The 23,647-nt window shown below is 49.8% G+C and overlaps 1 protein-coding gene across 4 annotated transcripts in view; it reads right to left on the bottom strand.

The window, feature by feature from the left end:
• Positions 1 to 23,647, bottom strand: part of TMEM259 (transmembrane protein 259) — a 648,432-nt gene that overhangs the window by 197,570 nt on the left and 427,215 nt on the right. For 2 of the 4 annotated variants that reach the window (XM_069647475.1, XM_069647492.1), the window contains exons 7-8: positions 23,398 to 23,455; positions 23,210 to 23,293 (exon numbers count right to left, since the gene is read on the bottom strand). In XM_069647475.1, coding sequence (XP_069503576.1) covers positions 23,210 to 23,293; positions 23,398 to 23,455 — 142 coding nt within the window. Of the gene's footprint in view, positions 1 to 23,185; positions 23,294 to 23,397; positions 23,456 to 23,647 lie in introns of all 4 variants that reach the window. The other 2 variants (XM_069647467.1, XM_069647484.1) reach the window with 1 other exon arrangement.

The following is a 23,647-nucleotide window of genomic DNA, read 5'->3' as shown; positions in this document are numbered from 1 at the left end:
CTGGCAGCTGCATGTCTGGCAGTGCAGGCTCCTTTCTGCATTGGAAAGGAATTCTCTCAAGGGAGAATGGTAATTGAACTATCTGGTTAACATGACATTTCGAGATTCATTCGGGTGAGAATCTTGGTTGAGTGTTTGAAAATATCACTGTGTATCGCTAATGATTAGCAATACACAAATCCACCTATGGAAACGGTTTATTCAATCTTATGAAAATAATTGACACAGAAAACCACTTTGAAATGAAGGCAGAACCATTAGCCTATATAGAAGCATGTTTAAATCCCAAACACAACAGTGGATGTCATTCTGCCACTTTTATGAAAGCCTTTATTCACTGGGATCTTGCACCACATACTCTTAATGTTGTGATGTGGTGTAAGCTTCCACAGCTGTTAATTTAAAATGTTACGCTAGTCCACTACCAAAAAGGTGTAATCATTATAGAGGACTCCTGGTGCACCAGCTTCCACTTACTAAAACCTGGCGTTTGGCATGCAAGCTTCATTTAATATGTATATACAACGTTTTGGCACTTTGAAATGTTAGCCCTAAGACACTAGCAGCTAAGATGAGAATGTGCGAATGATTGTGCCAGTGGGTTTTTATCTGTTCTTGAGTGTATATCTTGATTTTGTTGTAGGTGCGCATTGGTTGAATAACAGCCTTCAAGAGTAGGTAAGGATGTATAATTGTCCCAGGCTTGTTGGTGCGATGAATAGGTGCGTCATGTGAGGTTTTTGCATCGTTTTTAACCACTTTATCAATGGCATATGAAAATACACCTCACCAATTTCGTCATTGTGCATTGCCCCACTAACCGCTGCTATGGTAACCGCTGCTATGGTAACCTGGATGCTAAATATGCTCTTGAGCATCTTGGGATGCATTCTTAATCCTGCTCCTGTTGTATGCATAGACTGAGATGGTCTGGTCGGAAATGATGTATTCCTGGGAAGGGCTGTGCAACAAAGGTGGTAACCCTGTGTATGTGGCATTACCAAATGTGCTATTGTATTTGCAAGAGGTTTTATGAAAGCATTCCACCCTGCGTTTTGTAGTACACTGTAGTTTTATTTCATCTCGTTTCCCCTGGATGGATGAATGGAAAAATTCACAGTTCTATTGACACAATCTCCAATACATTTATTTTTATTTATTGGATATTTATAAGGCACTTTGATTTGAAGTGCTGGGGAATTTTGGGAGCCAGGCGCTAATTACTGTAACGGACAACCAATAAGCTTCCCATTCCAACAACAATGTATCGGTTCTTGGCACTGGCTGGTTTGAGCTCTGAACAGCCATCCTCAAGAGGTTTCCCCTGTCCCAACATCTAAGCAAAATAAATATAGCTCTTCCCAGTCCCCCTCCACATGTAACCAATTGTGTACTAAGATGGCCTTGCACAGTTCTCGTCTTGTGCAATTGTGCATTTGCAACTTAAAAGAATGCATGATACCTCCTACAACAGTTTCCTTACAGTTCTAAACTTTCAGGTAGTGACGTCTACAAAAGGAGTACCATTGCCAGAAAGATGTCTAGCCTTCCTGTGAAGAAAAAGCCAAATGTGTTTGCATCATTGCACAAGCAGTCCAGGCAGCAACGGTACGTGGCACGTAGTAGCTGGACACAGGCCTTGAGATGATTTGTGAAAGCAGGTGGAGACGGGAATGTCATGGCATGTGCCAGCATTGAATTCTACTTCCTTTTATACATTTGTGAAAACAATTTGCATTAGGAGTGAAACTTTAGCATACATGCGCACTGTCCCATTATCTGCCAGTCATACATGTATGGGTACACATGTACTGCTGGTCTGTGTAGATGTGCTGAGCTCACTGAAAAAACCTTAATACTCTTGGTGCTGAACTGTATTGCTGCACTTGATACAAATTGAAATAGACGCATCCATCATTTCACTTGTGGCCATATATTTCCCATGCTGTAGTATGTGGGCGACTTCTTGTAGCGAGTCCTTGCAAACTTAAGTGGTCTATGGATAGTAATGTCATGTATCGCTTTGAAACAAGAAAGCACGTTTAACATACCTCAATTTTGTTCCTTCTTTGATACCTCCTCTAAGGCTCAAGCTTTCCTTAGGGATTTGAAGCCTTGCTTGCAACTGATGGAAAAGATTTGCTCCGGCCGTAGAATGGCCTGTTCCATTGTGAGGATAACCGCTCTAAACTGAGCTTTACCACGTTGCAGCGTCTCTTATGCTAGATGGAATTACCAATACAGATCACAGACCATATAACCGGACAGACTAAAAAAATATGGCGAAATACTACTTTATTCTTAGTTTAATAAAGCAGGGAATACAGACATCGGACAGACGCTTGCACTCTCACAAACATGATTATACAAGGGTTTTATACCCCAATATGTGTGATATACGACGTCATTCTGCATGGAAAATTATAAAACCTATTGAGGTGAGGGATTAGTTAGGGGAACATATGTAACTATATATCATACGATGATTAGTGCATCATTGGCTGCCTCTTACCTATAAGTCACGCCTCCAACTACCTCTAAATACATATAATACTGATTATACCAGAATAAAATGGCAGCGGATTGGTCTACGCAACATTGTACAAGAAGGTTGACCTCCTACCCCTTCCTGGCAGTTCCTGCAGATCTCGCTGTTCCTGAGCCTCAGTTGTGGGGACAAGAGGGAGGACGTCTGGGTACTCCTGCACTGCACGGGGACTGGTCACAAAGCTGGCAAACTAGCAATTCTTCGATTCTGGTAGCTGTCTTCAAGCACCCAAGCTGGTGTCCTACTTGGCAATTCGGTTTCCTGCAGCACTCTGAGGAAACTACAACCAGCTCCGAGAATGGTGTCCAGGTGGCTTACGAGGCCATTGGTTCTACCAACTCAAAGGAAGAAGTCGTCCTTGAAGGGCTTGTCGGCCAAGATGAACTTGGCGATTTGAACCTACAGCAGGGCTCCACCGGGCAAACCAACTGTCCAGTAGTTGCAGCAGCCGTCCTCTTCCAGCTCGTCTTCGGGTTCTTTCGTTCCAGTGGTCGACTCGGCCTTCCAAGCCAAGAGACTCGCCTTTTAAACAGTTTTCCCTCCATTCATTCCAGCCTAGCTGCCACTCACCCAGCAGGGTGGCTGTCCTTGCTGGACAGTCAGCCAGCCAATCACGACAGAGTGCATTTGGGTCTCCTAGGAGACTAAACACAGGGGGTTTCGGCCACCTCCCTCACTTCCTGCCCATGCCAGAACTCAGGCGCCAGAGGCAGTCTTCAGTCCTGAAGCACGCCAAAGGCATAGAAACAAAGGAACCAAACCTAGTTTGGTGTGCAGATACACTCTAGAAGGTCCTTTCCAAAAAGAAATGGCAAAATGGCGAAAAAAGAAGACCGTGACCCATTTAAACAAAAGAGGCTCAGACGCTATTTTGAAAAACATGGATCCTGCGATTTAACGCTACCGGTGTTCGCGGTAGGGAAAAATCATGGTAGTTCATTGTAAAACCACTGCTACCAGCCGTTTCCGATAGGAAAGTGTAGCATTTGACTTCTACATGAGTTTCTAGACACAGGGGATACTAGGTAGCCCCTCCAGCACTCCATTGTATGATATTGTGTGCTGGGTCTAGGAATTTAAAGAGACTAGTAAAGTCAATTTAACTTTACATTCTCTGGGAAACAGTAGTTTATCCCAGAGAAGGTATTTAAACCTTGGGACAGCCTAGAAAGGCTCCCCATGTCACTACACTGAGGGTGCTGTGTAACACATGAAAAGATGATGCCTATGGAGTGGTCTAAAACTCCATAATCAAACAACACAAGTAAAACACACATCAAAATACGAGAGTGTGGGGAAAAAAAGGCTCACACTCTCCAGGTAAAAAATAAATCCTAAAAATACAGCAAAGCTGCTGGGGGTCTCCAAGGTGAAGGGAATGGAACAAGTTACTTACCTGTAACTGTTGTTCTCCAGCATGGGTCTGGCATGGATTCACATGCTCATGAATATTCCCCGTCGTCAGGCTGGGAATCCTCGGTAAAGAAAAAACTAGTATCAGTTGCGTTTCTGATCTGTCTTTCGTAGTAGTAACCAATCACTGGTCTCTGCGTCATACTGACCACAGCCAATGACTGCCCTCTACCTAAGCCCCGCCTCTGGCAGCCATCTTCAGATTTGGAAGCACGTGAAGTGGCAGTATGACCAAGTGAAGAGCCGCAGAGGGGTAGACGGGAGGGTTCGCATGTGAATCCATGCCAGACCCATGCTGGAGAACAACAGTTACAGGTAAGTAACTTGTTCCTTCTCCAGCCTGGGGTCTGGCATGGATTCACATGCTCATGAATAAAGAATACATAGCAGTACACACGTGCACAACCACAGGAGGTGGCAAAGGCTCAACATTAAGCATTACATCAAACTCAACATCAAGCAATCTTACCTCCTCACCAGGCTCACCTCAGGCGAACAGGTTGCGCAGCACTGCTTGGCCGACCCTGGACTCCTCCCTGGAATCCCGATCGACGCAGTAGAATTTCGTGAAGGTGTGCGTCGACCTCCACGTAGCAGCCCTGCATATGTCCAGCAGGGGCACACCAGAAAGGAACGCCGTGGTAGCTGCGATCGATATGGTGGAATGGGCTCTCGGACGGCCATGCAGCGGTTGGTTTGCCAACCGATGACAGTACATGATACAGCCGGAGAGCCATCTGGAAATGGAAGCCTTCGAGAGAGCCTTCCCCTGATTGACAGGTCCAAAGTTCACAAAGAGTTGTGACGTCTTCCGAAAACACTTTGTGCGGTCCACGTAGAACTTCAGCGCTCTAGCCACATCAAGCGAGTGCAAAGTCCTCTCAGCCGGCGACGAAAGCGACGGGAAAAACACAGGCAACACCAAGGGTTTGTTGAGGTGGAAGTCCGACGGCACCTTGGGCATGAAGGAGGGGTGCGTCCTGAGCACCACCCTCGTGTCGTGAAAAGTATGGTGGTTTGCAAGATAGGGCCTAGATCTCTCCCACTTGTCGCGCTGTTTTCCACGACAGGAACTTCAACGGGGCCTAGTGCAGAGGCTCGAACGGAGGTCCCATGAGCTTGGTCAGCACCACGTTGAGCTCCCACGCCGGGGCCGGAGCCTTCACCGGCGGGAACGATCTGAACAGTCCCTTCATGAACTCTTTCACCAGACGATGAGACCACAAGGACGTCAGCCCCGTGGTTCTGGTGTATCGGGAGATCGCAGCAAGATGAATCTTGATGGACGCGTGTGCCAGTCCAGCCTTGGCCAGCGTCAACAGGTACGGCAGCACTTGGGGAGCCGTAATCCTTAGAGGGTTAATCTTCTGTGCGTGGCACCAGACAGAGAACCTCTTCCATTTGTGTCCGTAGCATTTAAGAGTCGAGGACGCCCTGGCCTTCGCAAGAACCTCTGTGCAGTCGGCCGGTATGTCCGATCCTCCAAACTCTAGCGCTGCAGGAGCCAGGCCTGCAAGTTCAGCGGCTTCGGGTCGTGGTGGAGGATGGCGCCTCCTTCCCGGGAGAGCAGATCCGCGTCCACTGGCAGCTTGATTGACGGGGACGCTGACAAGTCCAGAAGGTCCGGGAACCATATCTGCCTCGGCCACGCAGGTGCGACGAGGATCATCCTGCACCGTGACCTCTTGAGCTGGTTGATGAGCCGGATCAGCAGTGGCAGTGGAGGGAACGCGTATAGGAACAGGCCTTCCCAGGGGAACGAGAAAGCATCGCCCATGCTCCTCGGCTGGGGAAACCTGCTGGCGAACCTCCGGCACTTGGAGTTCGTCGCCGTCGCGAACAGGTCGATCTGGGGTGTGCCCCACCGTCGGAAGAGGCGATCCACTAGATCCTACCGTAGTTCCCACTCGTGGCACGAGCGCAGCTCCCTGCTGAGTGAGTCGGCGATGGTGTTTTTTATCCCTGCCAGATGAAACGGCACCAGAAACATCCTTTGGGCGACGGCCCAATGCCACAGGTCCTGCGCCTCCTTGGACAGTGCTGTGGACCTGGTTCCGCCCTGTTTCCTGATGTAAAACATGGTGGTGGTGTTGTCAGTGAAGATCCTCACCACCTTGCCCTTGACGGAAGGACCTGAGGGCCCAAAACACTGCACGTAGCTCCAGGACGTTGATATGGAGGGACTTCTCCGTCGGGAGCCAAAGGCCTCTCGCGTGCAGATTTCCGGTGTGCGCTCCCCACCCTTCCAGGGAGGCATCCGTGGTCACCGTCTCCTGGTGGCCTGGGGTCTGGAAGTCCATGCCCGCCGTCAGATGCGCGCGGGTGCCCCACCACCGGATCGCTCGTCGGAAACTCTCGTCGAGTGTGATCCTCTCCTCGAAGTTGCCCGTCGTTTGGATCCAGCGCGCGTCCAGGAACTCCTGCAACGGGCGCATCTGGAGCCTGCACATGGGAATGAGGTAGATGCAAGAAGACATCATTCCGAGGAGGGACTTGATGGACCTCACCTTGGCCGCGTCGGCAACCAACATCCACTGTACCTTGCCCAGGATGGCCCTGGTCCTTTCCTCCGACGGGGAGGCCAGAAGGGACACTGTCGAGCTTCGCTCCCAGAAACAGTGCGTCTTGCGCGGGTACCAGGTGGGACTTGGCGTAGTTCACGGAGAATCCCAGGTCCGTGAGAAGTTGGACGGTCCTTGCCGTGTGCTCCACGGCAAGCTCCCTCGTCTTGGCTCGGATGAGCAAGTCGTCCAGGTAGGGGTAGACGTGGATCCCGTCTCGGCGCAGCTGCGCCGCCACTGGTGCAAGGCACTTGGTGAATACCCTGGGTGCCGACCGTAGACCGAAGGGAAGGGCTCTGAACTGATAGTGACGCCCTTGGACCACGAACCTGAGAAATTTTCGGTGCCCCTTTAGGATGGGAATATGGAAGTAGGCATCCTCCAAATCCAACGACGACAGTCCCCCTCCTCCAGCTGACCCAGGACGTGCTGGAGGGTGACCATCCGGAACTTCTGCGCCTTGATGAACTTGTTCAGCCGTCGTAGGTCTAGGATGGGGCACCATCCTCCCGTCTTCTTCTTCACGAGGAAGTATCTTGAGTAAACTCCGGAGCCCCGAAGCCTCTTTGGGACGAGTTTGATGGCGCCCTTCCTGAGCATCGCCTTAACCTCCAGGAGAAGCTGAGGGACGTGAAGCTCTTTCCTGGCCACAGGGGGGATGCGCGGGCACCTTCTTTGAAATTCAAGCGCGTGACCCTGGGCTAGGGCGTCCAGCACCCAACGGTCGGTGGAGATGGACTCCCACACGCTGACGAAGCTCGCCAGCCGGCCTCCCACCGGGGTGCTTCGGTGGGGGCCCGACCCCATGGCCGGTTCAATCCTGCTTAGACGAGGCTTTGCCGCCCTGACCTCCTTGGTGACGACGGCGGGTTCCGCCTGACTTGCCTTGTCCCCTGTAAGCTTTCTGAGACAACGAACGGGCCGCTTGACGGTAGGTGGAAAATCCGCCGCCGGAACCTTTGGAGGCGCCCTTGCCTCCGCCGCTCCGAAAAGGCGGCCGCCGTTGCTGGAGAACCCCGAGAGCCCGGGCCGTCTCCGTGTCAGCTTTAATGGCTTGAAGGGAATCGTCCACTGTTTTCCCAAACAGGTTGTTCCCATCGAACGGCATGTCCAGGACTCTGGTCTGTACGTCTTGACGGAAGTCAGTAGCCTTGAGCCACCCACGCCGCCTAAGGCACACGCCGTTGCCCAACTGGTGAAATCCAGTGTCGGCGATGTCCGTCGCAATCGTGATGGCGTGGTCCGACGCCACCACACCTTCCTGCAAGATCTCCAGGGCATCCGCCCTCTTGTCGTCCGGTAGGAAGTCCAGCAGGGGAGCCAGTTTGTACCACAGCTCCCCGTCGTAGCGGGCTACGATAGCTAAGGCGTTGGCCGCCTTAATCGTCGTCGCTGCAGACGAGATGACCCTGCGCCCCATCGTGTCCAATTTGTTTCCCTCGCCGTCCGGCGGGGAAGTCGACGTGGAGGCCGCACCCCCTCCCCCGCTTTCTTCCTGGCTGCCGCGGAGACGACAGAGTCTGGGGTAGGCTGTGCCCGGAGGCACAAGGGGGCCGCGTCCGGGACCCGGTACTTCTTCTCGTACCGGTCTCTTCTAGCCGGCGACGTGGATGGGTTCTTGAGGAGGGCAAGGCCCTCATCCCAAATATCGTCCAGCAGAGGTACCGCGAGGACCGTCTTCCTCTTGGCCTCGCGCCGCTGATAAAGGAAACCTTCCTTCTCCTCAGGGCAGAGCTGGAAGAGCTCGGATGCCCTGGCGATCATGGAGTGAAAAGATCCAATCTCGTCGGGCGGGGAAGCCCGGGTGGGAGGTGACGACGGCAGATCCTCGTCGTACACCTCGTCGTCCGTACCCGTCGCGGCCGTGTCAGTCCCCGTGTCATCCCCTCGAGTCGTGGACGGGGAGGAGGGCTGAACGGGGCGCGACAGCTGAAAAGGAGGTGGAGGGTGAATCCTTCTTTTCTTAGGAGCGGGGCTGCCCGAAGGGCCTGGTTCCGGGTCCCCCGACAGGAGTGGCTCCTCCACTGGTAACGGCAGTCTCGTCCTTATCTCTGAGCATAAGGACTGTATAGCCAACAAAATGGCAGCCGAGTTGTCTTGCGGCGCTGGCAGAGGGGAGTCCGGTCAGGGGCCCCGTCGGTACCCTCGACGATGTCGTCGTCTCCTGCGTTGGGATCCCTCCCGACGGGCTGGTGGTCTTCCACGCCAACGCCGTGGCTCAAGACCTCGATCAGTTCTTCCTCAGAGGTTGAGGCCGAATCCACGACGACCTCCTGCCCCCCCTTTTTCTTCTCCGTCGGAGGTTTCACGGGGGTCCTGTCGATGGGCATAAAAGAGGACTCCCTCCGCGGTGGCAGGGAGACTCTGGGCCCCGAGGTCGCCACCACTGGTGTAGCCTCCACAGGCTGGGCCAGGGCCGCCGCGACTGTCTCGATAGAGGCTTTGGCCGGATGGATTAAGGCTTTCACCACCTTAGGTGCGCTCACCGCCTTCTCCTTGAGGGGGGGACATCGCCTCGCTCCCCCTCCGCCTTCGAGCTCGACCGGGGCCTCTCCAGGAGCTTCGCCGGGTGCTCGGCCTTCCTCTTACCCGACCCAGAGCGTTGGCTCGTGGTTGATTGTGCCGGGGAGGGTGCGCCCTGCCTGGCGCCCGTAGAGCCCGACAGTTCGGCGCTTCCGGTGCCAGCGGACTCGCGGTGCTTGGCCTTGTGTTGGACCCCCGTCGCCGGGGCATCCTCAAAGGTCTTAGAAGACCGCTCGGATTTCTTCCTCTTCTCGCCGGACGGGCTCTTCCCTTCCAGCCAGTTGGCGAGACGTTGATGGCGGTCCTTCATGGTCCGCTCCGACATGTTGCCGCAAAACGCACAGTCCTTCTCCACGTGAGTCTTGTCCTCATGTAGGCAGTAAAGACAAAAGGAGTGTTCGTCTTCCTTAAAGACATTCTGCAGCTGGCATCCAGGGCAGACCCTGAAGAGCTTTCCGGGCGTCGAGCTTCCCTTCTCCTGGGCCATGACCGAGATGGGCCTGAGAAACTTCTGGAGTCCTCCAAAAGCGTAGCTCGACGAAATCTTCACCCTTGAGGGGCGTAGACTAATCCGACACCGGTCCCCGTTGATCGGAGGGAGAGTCGGTGGAGCTTGAGGCTCTTTTGACCGAAAAAAAAACAAAGTTTTGAGAAAAAAACATGAAAAAATAGCACTAACGCTCGAGAGCAATAGCACGAGGATCCCAACACATGAACGTGCGGTAAAAATCTGAAGATGGCTGCCAGAGGCGGGGCTTAGGTAGAGGGCAGTCATTGGCTGTGGTCAGTATGACGCAGAGACCAGTGATTGGTTACTACTACGAAAGACAGATCAGAAACGAAACTGATACTCGTTTTTTCTTTACCGAGGATTCCCAGCCGGACGACGGGGAATATTCATGAGCATGTGAATCCATGCCAGACCCCATGCTGGAGAATAGCACAGATACTCAAATCTTCAAAATACAAGACACCCTGCCAACGTACCCTTGTGGCTAGGCGCAGACTTTTTCCGAGACTTGACTCGCACAATTACCTCCTTCCTCTGGCACTCGGGGGCGGTTCGACTTAAATATGAGACCTTGTCCACCTCCATGGCTAGAGGGGGCTTCGGGGCTCCGGATTTTCTCAGATATTGGTTGGTATCTCAAATTCAATATGTCTCTTATTGGTTCGACACAACTGACCCCCCCCCCCCTCATGTCCGGCTCGAGAAGTTGGCGGTCTGTGACCGCGAAATCCGCTCCTTACTTATTCAACCCGCTCCTCAGGTACTGGACTCACAGAGTCCGGTCGCCTGCACATCCCTGGCATTGGCCAAAACATGGAAACAGCTCGGAATAACCCAGGCTTTCCACGGCAACCTTCCCCTCTGGAACTTCCTCCCGGGGGTTCCTCAGGTTGCACCATCTACCGTTCGTCGCTGGGCCGAGGCAGGCTACGAGCTGTTGCGGGACGTGTTTGACCAGGGCACATTCATTGAGTGGGCTGATCTCCCCCTACCCTTGAGAAGTGACCGGAGCGTCTGGCTTCAATACGCGTCTCTCCGAAGGACCCTTAAGCGCAACTATCAAACATTCCCTGCGTTACCACCAGACGACCCGGCCATTGAGGAGCTCACTTCCCCTTCACCCATGAAAGGCAAAATCTCCAGGTTGTACTCCATGCTACAGTCCAGATCCTTTCCAGGATTTGCTAAACTTAGGGGGTCTTGGGAGGAAGACTTGGGGGTAGAGATATCGGACGATCGCTGGGCACATTTATGCGACCGCACTCACCGGGTGTCCTTTAACTCCCGATTTAAACTCATTCAGTTTAAAGTGTTGCACAGGTTCCACTACACCCCGGCCAGACTGCATCGCATGTCCAGCGGGCGTTCGTCTAGCTGCCCCCGCTGCGGGCATGTTGATGCGGACTACATCCACATGATCTGGTCCTGCCCCCGCCTCTCACAGTTTTGGGGTATGGTTTGTTCAACGGTTTCCGCTGTGCTCGATCACCCCATCGATCCTTCCCCTGCATTGTGCCTTTTTCACGACCTCCCGGGCCTTCCTCGAAACTCCAGGAAGCTGGCCGGCCTCTGCATGCTCTTAGCGGTTCGGTCCATCTTGCTCTGCTGGCTTCGCCCCTCTCTCCCCACGCATGCCCAATGGCTGAGGGCGGTCACTTGGGCCTCTGACACCGAGGAAACTTGGGCACACATGCAACCCACTCACTCCAGGCCTAGGGACGTCTGGCTTAGGTTCCGTTCCTACATGTCCGACTTCGTCACCTCTCCGGTGGCTTCCCCGCCTGCTCCTTCTCACTAGTCTGGCATATTCCCGGTGGATCCCCCACCACCCCCCCCCTTCTCACTGGTCTGAGAGCTCCTCCCGTATCGTTTGGTTTAACTACTTTCCCTCATATGTGGATTGAATCTCTGTGCCCGTATCATATTGTATGTAATCTTTATGTGACCATATCATGAACTGTAATGCTAATCTATATTTGCTGGGCGCTGTTCGGCTGTTGTTATGCTGCCATGCTGCCTAATAATAAAAAGAAGTTTAAAAAAAAAAAAAATACAAGACACCCGAGAAGAAAACAACACACTAGAGAATTGCCTTTGTGACATATTCAACTGGATGAACCTCAACCATCTCAAATTCAACCCAGGCAAAACAGAGATAATGATGGTTTCAAAAAAGGGAGGAGACAACTACATCCCCTGGCCAAGAGAGCTCGGCACCACACCAGAACCATCATCAACTGTAAGAGAGCTCGGCAGCACACCAGAACCATCATCAACTGTAAAAAACCTAGGGGTTCTGATGGATAACAACCTCACTCTGGAGCCACAAGTAAACTCGGTAATCAGGAAATGTTTCTTCCTCCTGCGAGCAGCAAAAAGGATCCTACCGTTCCTGTCATTCGCCAACAAAACACTTACCATCATCGCTCTGATCATCTCCAGAGTAGACTATGCCAATAGCCTATACCTGGGCATGCCCTAACGACTTCTAAAAAAAACTGCAACGCATACAAAATGCAGCAGCCAGACTCCTCCTCAAGCTACCCAGAAGAGAACACATCACACCCGCGCTAAAAATACTACACTGGCTACCACTGAAACAACGAATAAAGTTCAAGGCTATGTGCATCACGCACAGAGCAATACACAAACAAGGCGCAGAATTCTTAAGCAACAAACTACGCCTACACCAACCGACAAGAACACTAAGATCAAGCACCGACATACGCCTGGAACCAAAACCCTACAACAGAAAAAAACTTGGAGGATCGTCTTTCTCTCACCAGGCACCCAAAACCTGGAATGACCCACCTAAGAATATACGGAATACAACAAACCACCTAGCATTCAGGAAAATCCTCAAATCATGGCTCTTCAAAACGTAACCACAACGGAGACGCACTAGAATGCCCAGACATTAAAACAATGACGAAAATAACCCCAACCTCGACCACTCTCAAATTGGACAAACACTCAAACCAAAGAACCAACCATTCGACAGAACATAAGACATCATGGAAAATAGCCACAAAAGGAAGGCTGCAGAGACTGACCACATACCTAGACCCAGACGAAAGCCCCAAGTGACACTCCCACTCGTACGTACCGGACAAACATATCCAGACCGGCAGACGCATCTAGATAGACGTTGGCCTGCGTCGCATCTGGATAGGATCGATTGAAGGATAACATGCCCGTGCCTAGGAAAAACATGAATGCTAACATGTGCCACACCTAGAGTTGTGAGCACGAGCCTGCGTGGCGTTCAGATGGAGTTGTGAATGTAACATGTCCACACCTGGACGGGTCTCTAGACACTAGCCTGTGCCGCATCTGGATGGGGGTGTGAGGGTTGGCATGACCACACCTGGATGAGTCCTAAACATTGGCCTGCGCCGCGTCTAGATGGGAATGTGAGGGCCAAAAAGGTGCCACACTCAGACAGAACTATGAATGTTAGCATGGTAATGGTCAGTTAACCTACTAACCAATATAAGCTCAAACTCTGCATACTTATCTCACTCAAACTCACACAACCATCTCTCGCACAACAAGCTGCACGCACTTCACAACACTGCAACACATAAGCCGGAACAACAGCACACGCGGACTGACTCCAATCCGATACCCGCACCAAAGCTCAGCACCCGGTGTATACTGAGTTGAAGCTGCCAACAGAACACTATTCCTCTCACTATCCTACTCCCTTCTTCATCTTACTAACCCATCCCACCTTTATCGTTTACAGACCCGCCTGAGCACCTGGGGACCAATTCCGACGGTGAGCACTACACATTTAACATTTATGAGAATTCTCCCTAACATGTCCTAATAACCTTTTTCCTTTGACATACTCCCAAGTCTGATTCTAAATGCAAACAGTGGTATATTAATGTCCACAGTGTCAGTTACTAAAGTCACCTGAGGGTGTAGAAAGTGTGTGCCATCCTAAATGGGTACTTACTGATTTAGAAATATTAAGAGTGTGTATTCAAGTGTATTTTTGTGTTACTATTATATTTCACCCTTCTGAAGAAGGCGTACTCTGTTAAATTAATAATTGTTTAATCAAGAAACTTTCTGTGTAAGAGTTTATTCGAATACTTGTCACCGTGAATCTGTGCAACTCTACTAAAGCTCACATTGGCCCCTCTTGAGATAAGCCTGGCTGCTCAATCACACTACCAACCTGTGCAATAGAGAGTTATACCAGAGGTTGAGTTCCTATTGCCAGGTGGTCAGGGTTGTTGTAGTGCACCCAAAGAGTACTGCATACAATCTTGCCTAACACTGCTCGTCCGCCCCCCGACTAAGGGACAGGAGAATTTAATCCACCCCTGGATGCACTCCTCATGCCACCCGACTCTTGGGGAATTTAGTTGAGGAGGTCACATTCAAGGGAGAAGCTATGGTCACGTAGTCTCAATTAAGTTCCTATAGTAACCTGTGAAACCCAGAGAGGCTCTTCCTTGGGTTTGAGTAGTAAGGGTGGCCCAGTATTCTACAGCTTGTACCTTGCTAGGTAATGGCCTTATTTCACCTCCTCCTACCTCATGACCAAAGTAGACCACTTTACTCTGACCAATTTGACATGTTATTGTCTTTATGGTCAGATTGGCCTGCTCAAGAGCCTGCAATACATATCCTAAGTGGTCACTATGTTCCTTCCAAGTAGGGCTGAACACTGCAATGTCATCCAAGTATGCCCTGCAGAAGTCCTCCATCCCATTCAGAACATGATTTACCATCCTTTGGAATGTAGCAGGTGCATTCTTTAGTCTAAAAGGCGTAACCTTAAACTGGTAGAGGCCTCATGGGGTTGAAAATGCAGTTTTCTCCTTGGCATGGCCTGTCAGAGCTGTTTGCCAATAGCCTGATGTTAGGTCAAATATACTGAGGAACTTGGCTGAACCAAGTTTGTCCACCAGCTCATCTGTCCTAGGTAAAGGATGGCCTTCAGTCATGGGGACTGCATTAAGAGCTCTAGTCCACACAGAATCTCAACTCCGTCTATCCTGGCCTTTGGCACTAGTACAACTGGACTAGCACATGGACTTGTAGGGGTCTCCATTACCCCAAGATCAAGCATATCTAGACCTCTTCCTATGTGTGTTCCTACGTGGTCCAACATTCTGTAAACACTGCTTTTGACAAGGAGACAGTCACCAGAGAGAATTTCATGCTGGCCCCAAGTGGTCAAGCCTGGTGATGGTGAAAACAGAGGGGCAAACTTTGCACTCCTCCTTTTCCTGGCAAATTAGAAAAGAGAACAACTCCCATCTTTCCATCTAAAGGTTTCCCCCTTAGGTGGCCAGGTAGAGGTTCGCTCTCCTCCTCTTGAGCAGAGGCTAGACACAAAGCTCCTAGTTCTGGTCTAGAAACATAAGCCTTTAGTCAGTTGGTGTCAAAGATCCTGGGGGCTTCCTTAGGATTGCTTAAGTCCACCAAATAATTGACCTCTCCAAGTTTGCCCACAACCTTGAAGGGTCCAATCCATTTGTCCTGTAAGGCCCTCTGCCTTGTAGGTACCATAACTAGAACTATCCGGTCTTAATAAACTCAACCATGTTGGCCTTCTGGTCATACCAATGCTTCACCAGAGCCTGGCCTGCTATCAGACGCTTCTGTCATGTGCCTCATTCTCCTTTCGGAGACCTATCGCAGTCAGTGACTCTCACTGGCTTGTGGGAAGGAGCACTCTCCAACCCCTCCTTGATTAGGGCCTCTTTTGGAGGGTCCTAAACCTCTTAAGGTACTGGGAAGGAGTTTTCCCAAATCTAGCTATCAAAGCTAGCTTCACATTTTCATACGCCAATCTTTCAAGTTCTCCCACCTCCATTATAGCATCAGTTGCAACCGGGGGAGCCTAGACAAAAGCCAAGGAATTCCCTGTGAAACCCCGAATCCCATAGTTACATACAAAAGCACCCAACCAATCCAAAATATCAAGTTTCACATACTCACTGCTTCTTTAAGCATGCAAGGTCTCTTTGGACTGGAAGAGCTAGAGGACTCTGGGATAGAAACATTTTCCACACACAATTTCTTCATTTCAAGAGCATGTTGCATTTCTAGTTCCGAGTTTGATGTCCTGATGTTTGGTTTCAGCTTGGATTTGCAATCTTTTGAATTCCAACTCATGTCTCATTTTCTCAAGAGACCCCCATTCCAGACTCAGTGATGGACCTTGTGGGGTCCCAGTGGCTAAAGGCTGAGGGAAAAGGGCCTGTTGAGGCAAAGAGGGGCTCCCTTCCTGGGACTCCTCTCCAGACTCTAAGACAGAGTTACACTGCATTATAATCCACAATATCATTTTCCACATTCCCTGGGTTAGTAGGTGTGACAGGCCTACTACCCAGACTGATGATTCAACAATCTTGCAATTAGTTAATTTTTCTTTCCTTTAACAGGGAGATTCCCCACTTTGCAAATTTCTTTCAGTTGCTCTACTGTCAAAATGATCAGGGCTCACAACTGTCCAGAGACGAGGAGTTAGAACTAGGGCAAGCAATCTCGGAAGATGAAGTGAGGGCGTCCATAGTGGCTCTCCCGCGTGGCAAAGCCCCGGGCCCGGACGGCTACCCAGCGTCGTTCTATAAACTCTTCTCTCATCTATTGGTTCCTCACCTAGCACAATTATTTAACTCCTTCAGGATTCGAGGCAGTATCACCCCCTGAATGGAGGAGGCTAAAATAACACTTCTACATAAGGTAGGCAAAGTACATCTTATCGTCCCATTGCACTTATAAACATGGAAGCAAAAATCTACACTAAAATATTGGCAAAGAGGCTAGAGAAGTATTTACCCGCATTGATCCATCAGGATCAGTCTGGATTTGTGGCAGGGAGACAGATGGCCTACATCATCAGACGGGTGGCCCACATAGTAGAGAAGGCACGGAAAACTACCACTCCTGCGATACTTTTAGCGCTTGACGCTGAAAAAGCGTTTGATCGGGTCGAGTGGTCGTTTCTATTTCAGGTTATGGACAGGATGGGTCTGGGGTCAGAATTTATCAGCATGGTCGAGGCAAATTAGAAGAACCGCTGGTCGAGAATTTTGGTTAATGGGGAAACTTTGAATCCAATTAGACTGCGGCGAGGTACGAAACAGGGAAGTCCCCCGTCTCTCCTGCTCTATGTCATATATTTGGAGCCTCTCCTAGTGGCCATAAGGGAGTCGGATGGGGTCAGGGGCGTACCATTTGGGGGGGGACGAACATAAAGTGGCAGCATTCGCAGATGATATGCTGCTCATGTTGACGCAGCCAAAGGAATCCATTAAGGCGTGCATAACTGCTGACCAAATTCGGGGAAGTATCGGGTTTGAGGATTAACTGGCAAAAATCGGAATTGATGAATCTATCCCTGGGGGAGAGGGAAGATAGGGAGCTAAAGGTGGTCTCCCCGTTTAAATGGAGTCCAGGCGGGATACGATATCTGGGGATTCGGATAACCCCATCCCTGAATGGGTGGATTGGGCGAACTACTCCCCTCTGCAAAAGGCAGTTAAGAGGGATCTGAGACGGTGGAGGGCCCTCGGGATTTCCTGGTTAGGAAGGAGAGGCGATCAAAATGGTAATTTTACCTCGTATACTCTACCTCTTCCACTCTGCAAAAGGCAGTTAAGAGGGATCTGAGACGGTGGAGGGCCCTCGGGATTTCCTGGTTAGGAAGGAGAGGCGATCAAAATGGTAATTTTACCTCGTATACTCTACCTCTTCCAGGCAATCCCGCTGTCTGCCCCGGCAAGCATCTTTAAAGAACTTGACCTGGTGGTTAAATGATTTATTTGGGGAGGTAAACGGCCGTGCTCATCATGGCGTCTTCTAACTGCTTCCAGGGGACGTGGAGGCCCTGGGGTGCCTGACTTTAGGCGATATCACGAAGCAGCACTCCTCTAGGTGATTAGGGAGTGGTTAGCAGCCGAATATGAAAAACACTGGGTACGAATGGACAGGGCAGTCGCCGACACCATCTGGGTGAAATATTGTGGCTTCCGCGAAAACTACGACCGTCACAGGTCTATCTGAGCGTCATTACAAAGGGGATGGTGTCGACCGGGGACAGGGTCGTGGAGAAACGAAAGATATCATTGTTCCCATCCCCCTTCACGCCCATTTTCAACAATGGGGACTTTACGCCGGGGCTGGAAAAAGGGGCATTTTGGACTTGGGAGAGCGCCGGATGTAGAACACGGAGGGATATGTTTAGCAACTGTAAGATCAAAACCTTTGAAGAATGTAAACAGGAATTTGGGGAGGGGGAGATGGAGGCATAGATATTTTCAAATTAGGCACTGGGTGCTGTCGGTAGAGGTGAGGAGGGCCCCCACACGGGACCTGACAATTCAAACTATTCCTCCTGTCCCACGATGGCTCTAAGGGTCTGATCTCCGACCTATATAAACTCCTTGAAAGCGCGATCTCGGTAATTGTGTGGCCATATATGAGAACGTGTGAACAGAGGATGGGGGAGGAACGGGAAAGAGGACTGGGAAAGATTGTGGAAGGCAATCCCCAAAGTGGCCAAGGCAACCCAGTTACAGGAAGCTTGGTATAAGTACATCTTCGGCTGGCATTATACCCCGGCCAGGCTACATGCGATGTACCCAGCTATCTCAGGGGACTGTTGGAGGGGTTGTGGGGCGCGGCTGCTTATATGATGGGATTGCCCACGTATCAGACCCTTCTGGCGTGAGGTTGCTGGGGCTCTCTCCCAGGTCACAGGGCTGGAGGACAGTCAAGACCCTAGGGAAATTATGTTGGGAATGAGGGGGGCGGAAGGGGGTACGAGACGAAGATGCAAGGCGAAAACTGTATTCATTTTAGCAGCAATGAGTTTAATTGCACAAAATTGAAAGAGCCCAACAATCCCCACGGAGCAGGACTGGTTAAGGAAAATGTGGGATATTGTTTCATTGGAATGGGCAACATACGCAGTGGAGGGGAAGTTGGAGAGTTTTGCTGCCGAGTGGGGCGAGACATTGGGCTATCTGAGGGGGGAAGTTTCAGGAACAATGGTGCCCACAAAGACTAAAACTGTTGGACCTTTTTGGTTGAAGGACGAACGAGGAGATACCGAGAACAGTGGACTTTTGGGGTGCTACAACTGGGGGGGGGGAGGGGCAGGGGAGAGACGTGGGAGTTGATGTGATTTCGGAAGTTGACTGGTTATATATGCTGAATTTTAATAAAAAGAAATTAAAAAAACACAAACATGGCTTCCTGACTGAAGTTACCCATATTTGGCATGTTGCAATTGCTTTTCTAGTGGCGCTTAGACTTGTGAAGGTTTTTAGTTGAACAAAAGCAAAGTAAATTCTTAGTGTAACAACTCTACAGTAGATTCTCACTGCCTGCAACCAGTGTTAGGGTTGTTGTAGTGCACCCAAAGGGTACTGCAAACAATCTTGCCTAACCGTTACGTCAGATAAATCCCCACTTTCCCAATTAATCCATCATCTCTCATCAGTCCGGCCATGAGACAAAGTCTTCTCGTCTCTAGTTGACCTTGTAGCCTGCTCACTGTTCTGGAACATTTAAGGGAGCGTCGCACATCACGATCTTCAGGAGTTCTTCTTTGAGTATATATAAATATTTATATTATAAATTTACGTGTTTACTTGGACACCTGAATTTAATGATTTCATTTTACTGCTCTACAGCTCACATTACACTTCTTAAAATACGCCTGGCTGCTCAGTCACACTACCAACTAGTGCAGTACAGGCCTATATTAAAAAGGTGGGTTACCTAATACCAAGAGATAAGTCGTGTAGTCCCACACCAGTTGGACTGCATCAATTCTTACCCAACACAGTTATTTTGTGCATTTAAAAGGCTGCTTGTTACATCTTGTTATCTGAGACAAATACTGCTGGTCCCTTTTAAAATTGAAACGTTAATGTAGATGTACATTTATAATCCACAATGCTGTTTCTCCTCAGGAAACATGATTCTTGCCATACACAGGTATGGCTTTCCTTAGACTCCAGGTTAAGAGCTCATAGCAGCCAGGATCAGATCTGACTAGGCATATTAAGAGCATTTGATTCACTTCTGAACTGAATACACTTCCATGCTTTCGTAAAGTTGTTCATATGTCAACCACTCCTGATTGGGAAACCACTGAACGTTTGAATGTTGTTCAATTGGAGGGGAAGGGTGGTGCTTGGAACTCACCGAGCCACACAATATATTTAAGAATTGCAGTACTTGCACCATACATTTGTGGGGGTTCAGTTTCCTTTATTGCCAAATTATGTTGGTAATGTCAATATGTTTTCACTGAAAACCAATAATTATATTGTTAAAAAAAAAGAAAAGGATTTGCCCAAGAAGGATGAAGGGTCTGCTCCTACATTTAGACAGCAACCCCAGATCTCACTCCAGTACCATAGGCAAACGCACAGGTGCTCCATTCCCTTTTCTCAGCTAGCACAGAGGAGTCACTCAACTTAGGAGTCCAATTATCAACAGAACAGAACTTGCCAAACACTTAACAGGCCTATCTTGTGTCAGAGCCGAACTCTCTGGACAGACCAGCAGTATCTAAGACCTACAATGGCTAAAGCACTTCCTTACCTTTTTCGAAATCCGCCTGCACAAATTTGTCTTTGTCGCTGAAGTGACTGCACCAATCCCAGCATCAACAAATTCCTCTTGCTTTAGACTTACTTCATCCAGGGTTTTAGCTCCATCAACCTTGTCTGGGTCAATGTCCGTACATGCATTTTGACGGTTTGTCTGACTTGGACTACTGTGTCCTTCTAAGGGGAGGTTTTGTCTTATAGACAGAGTGTAAGCTCAGCACAATTAAAAACTATACAGCCTGCCTACAGTTGGACAGCTCTGAATTATAAACACAAACTTTCACTTTGGTCTTGTCCCGTTGGTTATCAGTGGGTTTTAACTAGGATTGCAAAATCTAAGCTAAAAATGTCTTACTGAATTCTGAAATAATTTCCATATTTTATAGGGACTACCGAAGCCACTGCCCCCTCCAAACACAATATCCTAACAAAATATTCAGCTGTAATATACTGCATTGATGTTCCTGCTAAAACAATATAAAGAGAAAATGTAATACACATACCGTGTGAACATCTACTTGCTGTGTTGTGTGAAGCTGTAAAATATCTCCCTGGATCCCCTCTCGAGTATCGTCTCAACTGCCCCGACACGGATACCCCTCGAAGAGTCAGGCAAAATACAGAATAAACCTGCAACGAGGTGCGTGTTGGTCGGCCTGAACACTCCACATAGGGTTTGGGCAAATGCAAACAGCCCTTGACAAGTAGCTTTTTCTTAAAGGGTTGCAACTCAACCAATTTTGAGTGGTTGCACCATACTAACAGTGCAATCCACGCTTGTGATTTGTATGATGTACACCGATGTAGGGATGTATTTCTAACAGATAGTGTGAATGGGCCTGCTCACCTCATATGGACCACTACAACATCTGGCTGAAGTAACTAAGTTAACCCTTAAGTGGCCTCTTATAAATTAGGCATCCTGGTCTGTACTCGCCTCCCCCCCAAATCTAAATATTAAATTCCTTGCAATCTCTGTGGATACCATTGAGTGCTTGAACATAATTGTTCAACAGGGGTGTAATATGAAAATGCTTTTGTCTCAAAGGTTTTAATGAGTTTAAAAATACGTGCAGCAGATGCAGATACACCTACCGCTACACACTTAGTTTAGTTTTCAGTAGGTGCTTTATTAACATCTGCTGAGTCCCCAAAAAGGTAATTTCAGACATTCTGCTTTAACTAGTATATCCTGTTCTTCTGGGATGTAATATTACTCTTATTCCAAGTCTTAACAAGGGGGAGAAAGAGGGGAGAAAGAGGGGAGAAAGAGGGGAGAAAGAGAGGAGAAAGAGAGGAGAAAGAGAGGAGAAAGCCTGCGCCAGAGAGAGAGAAAGCCCGCGCCAGAGAGAGAGAAAGCCCACGCCAGAGAGAGAGAAAGCCCACGCCAGAGAGAGAGAAAGCCCACGCCAGAGAGAGAGAAAGCCCACGCCAGAGAGAGAGAGCGCGAGAGAGAGCAAGAGAGAAAGCCCGCGCCAGAGAGCGAGAGAGAGAGAGCGAGAGCGAGAGAGAGAGATAGAAAGCCCGCGCCAGAGAGAGAAAGCCCGCACGAGAGAGAGAGAGAGAAAGCCCGCGCCAGAGAGAGAGAGAGAAAGCCCGCGCCAGAGAGAGAGTGAGAAAGCCCGCGCCAGAGAGAGAGAGAGCGAGAAAGCCCGCGCCAGAGAGAGAGAGAGCGAGAAAGCCCGCGCCAGAGAGAGAGAGAAAAAGCCCGCGCCGAGAGAGAGAGCGAGAGGGAAAGCCCGCGCCAGAGAAAGAGCGAGAGAAAGCCCGGGCCAGAGAGAGAGCGAAAGCTGCGCCAGAGAGAGAGCGAGTGAGAGCCCGTGCCAGAGAGAGAGAACGAGAGAGAGAGAAAGCCCGTGCCAGAGAGAGAGAGAAAGCCTGCGCTAGAGAGAAAGCCTGTGCCAGAGAAAGAGAAAGCCCGTGCCAGAGAGAGAGAAAGCCCGTGCCAGAGAGAGAGAAAGCCCGTGCCAGAGAGAGAGAAAGCCCGTGCCAGAGTGAGAAAGCCCGTGCCAGAGTGAGAAAGCCCGTGCCAGAGTGAGAAAGCCCGTGCCAGAGTGAGAAAGCCCGTGCCAGAGTGAGAAAGCCCGTGCCAGAGTGAGAAAGCCCGTGCCAGAGTGAGAAAGCCCGTGCCAGAGTGAGAAAGCCCGTGCCAGAGTGAGAGAGAGCCCGTGCCAAAGAGAGAGAGAGCCCGTGCCAGAGAGAGAAAGCATGCACCAGAGAGCCCTAGAGAGAGGGGCCCCAATGAGTGACAGATTGAGAGAGAGAAAGCGTGCACCAGAGAAAAAGTGCATGCCAGAGAGAGAAAGTATGCCGAGAGAGATAATCAGAGCGCTCCAGAGAGAAAGCGTGAAAGAATAATGTAAGAGCACTACTCACCCTCTTACTGTTGAAGTCCACAGGCTGGAGAATATGAAAAATGTATTCCCACCTCATTAACCGTGACCGTGCTGGCCACAAGTTCCATAGATGGGCCAGGCCGAGGCACTCCCAACCAACAGACAGTGTACAGACAAGTGAAAGAAAAAAGAAAACAGCCATGGGACACAACTGAACTCCAGGCTCTAAGGCATAGATGCAAAGAGGATTTGAGGGGGTAGGGAGAAAAAAGCCAGTTTGAGAGAAAAGATTGAAATCACTGCCCAATGCTCCAGACCAGATTGCTCGGACAGAGTCTAACACTTGGGGCGGGGAGAAAGCGCAGGAAGGTTGCGAGACAATATCAGCTCAGCACTGTACTGTTCCATTTTAAATTAATGCTGCTTAACATCATGCTCTGGTCTGATCCCTTCCCTTCTCCCTGCCGCCCCCTCCCTCAGAACAATACTCCAATAGGTATAAAGTAAAAGGGACACATAGCGGGCGTACATAAGAGTTTAGAGCACAGTAGCAGACAGGCCTTTCACAAACTTGTTTAAAGAACAGCTGCAATGACTGGGTTAGCAGTTATGCCTCTCCTGCCTCCTTACAGTGATCACCCATGAGAAGCCAGGCCATAGGCACACTCTAAAGTAGAGCTAGACCCCTTGTTACACACCTGCAAGGGCTAGTGTCTGCTTACCCACGAGAGCCAAGATGACTGTGAGCAGAGGAGCAGCAGGAAAAGCTATGGTCATGTTCATTTCCAGCATCTGCAACAGGTCCACTGCAAGGAGGAATGAGAAAACAGTACATCAAACAAGTATCAAAAACACCAAAACATCTAAAGTACACCCTTTTGTCAACGGGCCACACTTGGTGATAACTCACCAATGAAGACAAAGATCTGATGATGTGAGTACCGCAATAGCATGGAGACTGATAGGGTCTGCAGAGAGAAGCAAAAATATAAGAGTAATGTACCTCACTAAATATTACCACATGATCCACCGCCACCCTTCATCCACATGCAACAGAGAAATATGATTAAGGAAAAATCCAGATCCATCACTTGTTCACTTACAGGATTGACAGAGGCATTCTGGAGAAAATTGACCTATGAGTAGAGGATGGCACATGC

The sequence above is a fragment of the Ambystoma mexicanum genome, chromosome 1p (assembly GCF_040938575.1).
Source record: "Ambystoma mexicanum isolate Mex_15411 chromosome 1p, UKY_AmexF1_1, whole genome shotgun sequence".
Classification (NCBI taxonomy): Eukaryota; Metazoa; Chordata; class Amphibia; order Caudata; family Ambystomatidae; genus Ambystoma; species Ambystoma mexicanum.
The sequence above is the reverse complement of the archived record's forward strand: the minus strand, read 5'-3'. Positions and strand labels throughout refer to the sequence as shown.